The following is an 8,019-nucleotide window of genomic DNA, read 5'->3' as shown; positions in this document are numbered from 1 at the left end:
GACCGGTAAATCGAGAGCTTCGCTTTTTGACTCAGCTCTCTCTTCACCACGACGGACCGGTACAGCGCCCGCTTCACGACAGACGCTGCCCCAATCCGCCTGTCGATCTCCCTCTCCCTTCTTACCCCATTCGTGAACAAGATCCCCAGATACTTAAACTCCTCCACTTGAGGCAGGACGATCCCCCTGACCCGGAGAAGGCACTCTACCCTTTTCCGGCTCAAGAAAAAGGCCAAATCCATGGCCTCGGATTTGGAGGCACTGAGCCTCATCCCAGCCGCTTCACACTCGGCCGCGAACCGCTCCAGTGAGAGCCGCAGATCACGTTCCGATGAAGCCAAAAGGACCACATCATCCGCAAAAAGCAGAGATGCGATCCTAAGGCCACCAAAACGGATCCCCTCAACATCTCGGCTGTGCCTAGAAATTCTGTCCATGAAAGTAATGAACAGAATCGGTGACAAAGGGCAGCCTTGGCGGAGTCCAACTCTCACCAGAAACGAGCCCGACTTACTGCCGGCAATGCGGACCAGACTCTGACACCGGTCGTACAGGGACCTGACAGCCCGTATCAAAGGGCCCGGTACCCCGTACTCCCGGAGAACCACCCACAAGGCCCCCCTGGGGACACGGTCGAACGCCTTCTCCAAGTCCACAAAACACATGTAGACTGGTTGGGCGAACTCCCATGCACCCTCCAGGACCCTGCTGAGGGTGCTGGTCCAGTGTTCCACGACCAGGACGAAAACCACACTGCTCTTCCTGAATCCGAGGTTCGACTATCCGACGGACCCTCCTCTCCAGGACCCCTGAATAGACCTTACCAGGGAGGCTTAAGAGTGTGACCCCTCTGTAATTGGAGTACACCCTCCGGTCCCCCTTTTTGAACAGTGGGACCACTAACCCAGTCTGCCAATCCAGAGGAACTGCCCCCGATGCCCATGCGATATTGCAGAGTCACGTGAGCCAACACAACCCTACAACATCCAGAGCCTTAAGGAACTCCGGGCGGATCTCATCCACCCCAGGGGACCTGCCACCGAGGAGCTTTTTGACCACCTCGGCGACCTTGTCCCTAGAGATTGGAGAGCCCGCCCAGAGTCCCCAGGTTCAGCTTCCTCAACAGAAGGCATGTTGGTGGGATTGAGGAGGTCTTCAAAGTATTCCACCCACCGGCCCACAATGTCCCGAGTTGAGGTCAGCAGCACACCATCCCCACTATAAACAATGTTGGTGCTGCACTGCTTCCCCCTCCTGAGACGCCGGATGGTGGACCAGAATCGCCTCGAAGCCGTGTGGAAGTCTTTCTCCATGGCCTCTCCAAACTCCTCCCACGCCCGAGTTTTTGCCTCAGCGACCACCCGAGCCGCATGCCGCTTCGCCCGCCGGTACCCATCAGCTGCTTCTGGAGTCCCACAGGCCAAAAAGGCCCGATAGAACTCCTTCTTCAGCTTGACAGCATCCCTCACCGAAGGTGTCCACCAACGGGTTCGAGGGTTGCCACCGTGACAGGCACCAGCAACCTTGCGGCCGCAGCTCCGATAAGCCGCCTCGGCAATGGAGGCACGTAACATTGTCCATTCAGACTCAATGTCCCCCACCTCCCCCGGAACGTGTTCGAAGTTCTGCCGGAGATGGGAGTTGAAGCTCCGTCTCACAGGGGACTCCACCAGACGTTCCCAGCAGACCCTCACTAAACGTTTGGGCCTGCCAGGTCTGACCGGCTTCCTCCCCCACCACCAGAGCCAACTCATCACCAGGTAGTGGTCAGTGGACAGCTCCGCACCTCTCTTCACCCGAGTGTCCAAGACATATGGCCGCAGATCCGATGAAACTATGACAAAATCGATCATCGAACTGCGGCCTAGGGTGTCCTGGTGCCAAGTGCACATATGGACACCCTTATGCCTGAACATGGTGTTCGTGATGGACAATCCGTGACGAGCACAGAAGTCCAACAACAGAACAGCACTCAAGTTCAGATCGGGGGGGCCGCTCCTCCCAACCACGCCCCTCCAGGTCTCACTGTCATTGCCCACGTAAGCGTTGAAGTCCCCCAGCAGAACAAGGGAGTCCCCAGGAGGGGACCCCCAGTACCTCCTCTAAGGACTCCAAGAAGGGTGGGTAATCTGAACTGCTGTTCGGCCCGTAAGCACAGACAACATTCAGAACCCATCCCCCCACCCGTAGGCGGAGGGAGGCTACCCTCTCGTTCACTGGGGTAAACTCCAACGTACAGGCGCCAAGATGGGGGGCAACAAGTTTTTAGTTACATTATAAAAATTCTGCTCCTGTTCGGATCTTATGGTCACATAAAGAATATCTCAACAAAATCTCACCTGAAAAGGAGAAAAACAGATTTTTTTTTGGATAATTTATCTGCTGTTTCTTGCCATGGAATTCAATCCAATTTTAGAAAAATCTACTTGAGATGTTCTGCCAGACAAATCTCCTCACACAGTGCTTTTTTTTTTTTTTTTAAATCAGCTTGAATTTCTTTATCTCCAACAAGCTAAAAAGTAGCTGAGGAATACTAGAAGTATTTTCCTCTTCACTTACCACCCTGAAACAGGAACTGAGAGGCGAATCTGCGGAAGAGAAGAAGGAAGCGCAGCTCGCCAGGCTCACCGCTGCTGTGGAAACTTCTGTGGATTTACTGCACTTTGGCTCCAGCTGCAGATGCAGACAGATGGGACCAGTGAAAGACAAACATGCTCAGATAAGCTCCACTCCACCAAAGCAAACATTTATGACATTTAGACATTTATGGAGGGGAAAAAAAGTTTAAATGGCACTGCTGATCCGACCTCCCAACTGTGGAAAAACTCCTCCAGAGTCTTCGCCTGAGATCCGTCACGCAAAGAGAAATCGTTGCCTGCGTCGTTATCGTTGGTCCCCAGCAGACCGGTGGATGTGCCTGAGCAGGGAAACGAGTCGAAGCAGAAAACGTTTCTTTACGTTTACCGTGGAAATCACATGTTTATGTACGGCTCATAAGTTTATGGACGCCGGTGGAATTTCTGAAGTTTTGGACGTTTTTCAGAGAATGTGACTGATAACGCAAAAACTATTTCCACTCATGCTCAGGGTTTTAATTGAGACATTTTTTGTCAAACAAATGGGCTTACTCTTTGTAAATCACAAAAAAACAAAAATAAAATAAAATAAAATAAATCATAAAAATTAATAAGCTAAAAACATTTTGACAAAAACTCTCAAAATCACCCTGATCAAAAGTTTACATACCCTGGTGATTTTTGCCTTTAATCAAGGTTATTATGATTTTTGTTGGACAATAAATGGCTTCAGCTAACCACAGACCATGAGTGAAAATATTTTTTTGTGTTCTCAGGCATATTTTATGAAAAATTGAATAAAAAAAGAAAAATCTGAAATTCCACCAGTGTATGTAAACTTATGAGCACAATGATACCCTGTCAAAAAAACATCTTACTGTCTGACATTAAATCAGACAAATTTCCATCTTTAAGTCTTAGAATTATTTATATCTATTTGCTAAATGTCAGAATAGAGGACATGTTTTTCTGTTTCTTTATGTAGAAGTTTTCATACACTAAGATTACATGTTTTTATTTTTTTATACAATTTATGAAAACCAGGATAATGATGTCATGGATTTATAGGCTTCTGATAGGTTAACTGACAAATCCACCTAAGCGGAGGCTCAGGTGGATTTTAACACCTCAAATACACTCATGTGACATCATGGGAAGAAAATCTAAAGAAATCAGCAAAGAGGTCATGAGGTCATGAAGAAAAACAATAACCTCTTTTAGTCGCCTTCATTTCTGGATTTTGATTTCCTGATGCTCATGAGCATGAGGTCACACCGTCCAGAAAGGAAACCGGTTCTGTGTCCCCAAATTTGACTCTTTGGTCATGAGATTCTCTCCTTGTCCTGGTGTTAAATAATGTCAGTAATAATAACTGATGTAAAGAGAAAATTTAATTTGTTATAATGTCACACTGTGAGTAAAAACTTGACTTTTTTAAAACAATAAATGTAAAAATCAGGTTTCGGCTCCTACCATGTAACCATCCATCCAGGGTGAAGCTGCACAGCTCCAGCTGCAGGTCACATGACACCGACTGTCCCTTCTGATTGGACACCTGTACTTTGTTTGAGCCTTTTTTCACAGTCAGCCCACGGCTACTGAGGGGTCCATGTGGGACGGCGTTCTTACAGTCAGCTTTCACCTGAGACACAGAGAGACTCTGTAACAGTCTGCATCATCATTCACTTACAGTGCCTATAAAAAGATTCACCCCCTTTGGGTGTTTTATACTATTTTTGCTTTTGCAAGTCAATCACCATCAACAAAATTTGGCTTTTTTTTTACAAAACAGAAAAACAATCTTTAATGTCGAAATGAAGAATAGTTTATATAAAACAATTAAAAAAATATTTAGCATAAAATAAGTGACTGCATAAATATTCACCCCATTTTAAAATGAATGACCTAATTTAACAGAGGTCTGGTCAATCAGTGCTAATAGTCTCATAATGACTGAGACTCCGTGAAGTGGATTTGATGAGACCGAAATGGAGCGTTAAGGCCGTCAGACAAGATTTTGTTTGGAACACAAACACACCATCCCTACTGTGGAGCATGGTGGTGGCAGCATCATGCTGTGGGGACACAAAATGAACTACAGCTTTTATTTTCCAGCAAGTCAACAACCATGGAGTGGCCTAGTCAAATCTATGATTGCATCCAAAGGTGTGTTTTACTAAATACTGACTGATAGGGGGTGAATATTTATACAATCACTTATTTCATGTTGAACTGGCAAGACATTTGAGAAGATGAATACTTTTCACCGGCAGTACACCAACCTGGCCGGTGTGCTGAATGTGGACGCTGCTGTTGTCCATGTGTATCAGCAGGGAGCTCTGAGCGTTGGCGCCTAGCAGCAGCGTGAAGGACGGCTCGGTGCGGACGTCCTGGGCGAGGAGCAGCGGACAGGAAACAGGAAGTTGATACAGAAGCCCGTCAAACGTCACCACAAACTGATCAGCCACCAGCAGCGCTTGGTCTTTAGGAACACAGGGAGGGGAGAGGCAAACACATTACAGGCGACCTGTGATGTTTCATTCAGCAGGTTAAGATAGTTCTATAACAAAACGTGTTCATTACATTTTTTTGCACAAATTCATTCTTAGATAATGAGATTTTAGTCTGCTCAGTTCTGTCTATTTTCATCTCCTTTCAGAATTACATGTTTTAGGGCTCTGTCACTTTAAATCCAAATAAACTGCTGCTGGCCACGCCCCCCAACTCAACGTTTACACACACACTTTAAAATGGCTGCAGTTACACAACCATACATCTATGAAAAGTAGAAGTGGAGCCTCCTGCACATCCAACAAGAATGCAGGAAGTGGTTTGCTAGATGGACAGTCAACAACAAAACACTTGTCTTTTCCAGTAGCCATTATGGAGCGCATACAGTGGTAAAACAGGCTGACCAAATGTGGAGGAGCTCTGCTGAGGTTGCTAAGTAACACACATTCTGGAGGTTTTTGAAATGGCTAATTTTCCAGACACCTAAAAACATTACTGCCCAAAATCGGCTGGTGTTTTGGCTCCTGCTCTTTACTTAAAGCCGGTGTATTCCAATTGTTTTATGGTTCTTTGTTTGCTGCTTTCTTTGGGAGAATTATGAAGAATGTAACCACAGAAACCGCTGCACAGTGAGGCGGCGACAGTTGCTTATTTTACATTTTTAATCCAATATTTGTCGCCATTTCTCCAGCGGAAGTGTCTCATTTAGATTTTCAAAACAAGAGCTCATTACTGGAAGCATGCAGTTTATATTGCTGGTAACTTGAGATTTAAATAATAGAATTGTAATCTGATTACCAACCTTGCTTACTTTAGTTAAGAAACAACTGGTGGTAGTTTAAGTTCATTCGTAGAAGTTGATTTATTCTTTTTTGTGTCTATTATTGTTCCTTTTAGTAAAGAACATTTATTTTAGTACAATAAGGTACTGAAGCAGATCAGCCTGACAGTTCCACACACACTCTGGGCGCCGTCAACAGGTGTTCTGGCAGGAACTGCAGTACGAATCAGTGACACCACCCTGAAATTAGTGTTTCCAGTGAGAACTGTGTTCTCTCCCCTTCACTTGGCTATGTTTGAAGAAAAACAAAACAAAACAAACTAATTTGATAACTGTTATAGATTCCAGCTTTGTAGAAAACAGGCCCCTGAGCCTGCAGAGATGTGTTTTATTGAATGTGAAGCGTTTCCATCAGCAGATGTGTTTTGTCAACAGAGAAAGGAGTCGACGTGTGATTTACAGCCCCTCCTCTCTTTCTGACCGGACAGGTTTGCCAACGCTGAACTCCACTGAGCCACGGTCCGAACATTCTGAAAGTCCAAAACACATGTTCCTGTAATGGCTTCAGCATGAACAAGAACGTTACAAGGAACTCAGAAATCTGTTTTGTCAGATAAAAACTTTGATGCGCAAACAAAGCGGAGAAACCGGAAATGCTTGCCTTTTAAATTGAGAGGACACAAATTACCTGTAAAAGTATTCAGAGCCAAGCCGGCTTCTTAAGCTGGGTCTGATTTTTAACAAAGTTTCTCCATTATGTGACTCTTCAACCACAACAGAGTGTTTACTGAAATGGTTCCAGTGAAACTAAAAGTCTTAAAACATCGTCTGTTACTGCAGCAGCTCAACAGGTACACGGATATTAAAATATGGTTTAAATAATTACAAATTTCTGATAATTACTGAGTCAGTAAGTAACATATCTAAGTAAATTCAGATAAGGTGTAGGATTAAATAAGAACACTTTGTTATGCACACATAAGGTGTTTATGTGTGCGTTTTTTCCCCCTTGTTTTTGAAGGCCTGTTTGAAATAAATAAATAAATCAAAAACTCTTCTCATGTTTCATGTAAACATAACTTTACAACAGGTTTGATATGAACACGTTGAATCTCAACCCTCGAGCAGCTTACGTCTGAACGGGCTGTCCATGAGTCTCCTCTTGAGGCGATAAAGCTCAGCTGCAGGTCTGACGGAGGTGAGGGCCCTCAGGGGCCCCAGGAGCCACTCCTCCAGTACTGTTTCCAGCAGCCCGCCCTTGGCGGCCCTCGACAGGTTGAGATTCAGCAGCGGCACCGACACAGCGACCACACAGTCTCTGCAAAGAAATGACCTCGTGAACCGTCCCCTGGATTAAAGTGGCCAACTTGTTGTCTTTATTTGGCCCAACATTTCAACCGACTGAGGTCAGCCAGGACTTATTCTGAGAGAAAAAGGAGGGATACATTCCACCTCTCACACGGTCACACAGCTTCATAAAATCAGGAGCCAACGAAGGTTTAAGGTGAGCCTGAGTTATGCAGTACCTGCGGCTGAATGTGTAGAGAGAAGCCAGTCGTTTCCTGAGTCCAGACAGAGCCGTGGCCAGTCTGGCCTCGGCCCAGTGGGAGCTCTGCTGGCCCGCCTGGACCAAACACTCAGTTACTACACAGTACTCATGGTGTTTACATGTTTTCATTGACTTTTAGGACAAACATTAAAGTAGTGCCATTTTATAGCACAAATAAGAACACCAATACTAATACATTTTAATTTTGTACAGAACACACCACTGAACTGCAAAAACACAAAATCTTACCAAGCATCTTTGGTCTAGTTTCTAGTCCAAATACACTTGAAANAAGACAAAACTAATTTAAAAGTAACTTGGTTGCTCTTGTTTTAAGTAAATAATTCCTTAATACTGATGAGAAAGTTCTCCATTGGCTGATTATTCAACTGATAAAACATTTTTCCATTTCTATAAGTCAATTTATCTACCAATGGAACTAGAATTTTCTCATCAATATTAAAGAGATATTTAGTTACAATAAGTGTCTATATGTTGCTACAAAGTTACTTTTAAGTTAGATTGTCTTATTTCAAGTGTATTAAGATATTTTCTTAGGCCAAAATGACTTGGTAAGATTTTGTGTTTTTGCAGGGTGGAAC

At 44.7% G+C, this 8,019-nt stretch overlaps 1 protein-coding gene across 1 annotated transcript in view; it reads right to left on the bottom strand.

Annotated features, from left to right (window-relative positions):
* The window catches only part of LOC106936981 (uncharacterized), a gene marked incomplete at its 5' end in the record, with an annotated part of 33,487 nt that overhangs the window by 4,372 nt on the left and 21,096 nt on the right, over positions 1 to 8,019 (bottom strand). The window contains 6 exons of the mRNA XM_015018246.1: positions 2,560 to 2,673; positions 2,808 to 2,917; positions 4,050 to 4,218; positions 4,859 to 5,058; positions 7,002 to 7,186; positions 7,395 to 7,492. Coding sequence (XP_014873732.1) covers positions 2,560 to 2,673; positions 2,808 to 2,917; positions 4,050 to 4,218; positions 4,859 to 5,058; positions 7,002 to 7,186; positions 7,395 to 7,492 — 876 coding nt within the window. The remainder of the gene's footprint in view (positions 1 to 2,559; positions 2,674 to 2,807; positions 2,918 to 4,049; positions 4,219 to 4,858; positions 5,059 to 7,001; positions 7,187 to 7,394; positions 7,493 to 8,019) is intronic.

Source organism: Poecilia latipinna, unplaced genomic scaffold (genome assembly GCF_001443285.1).
Source record: "Poecilia latipinna isolate Pla-1442-1.1 unplaced genomic scaffold, P_latipinna-1.0 Scaffold2256, whole genome shotgun sequence".
Lineage (NCBI taxonomy): Eukaryota > Metazoa > Chordata > Actinopteri > Cyprinodontiformes > Poeciliidae > Poecilia > Poecilia latipinna.
The sequence above is the reverse complement of the archived record's forward strand: the minus strand, read 5'-3'. Positions and strand labels throughout refer to the sequence as shown.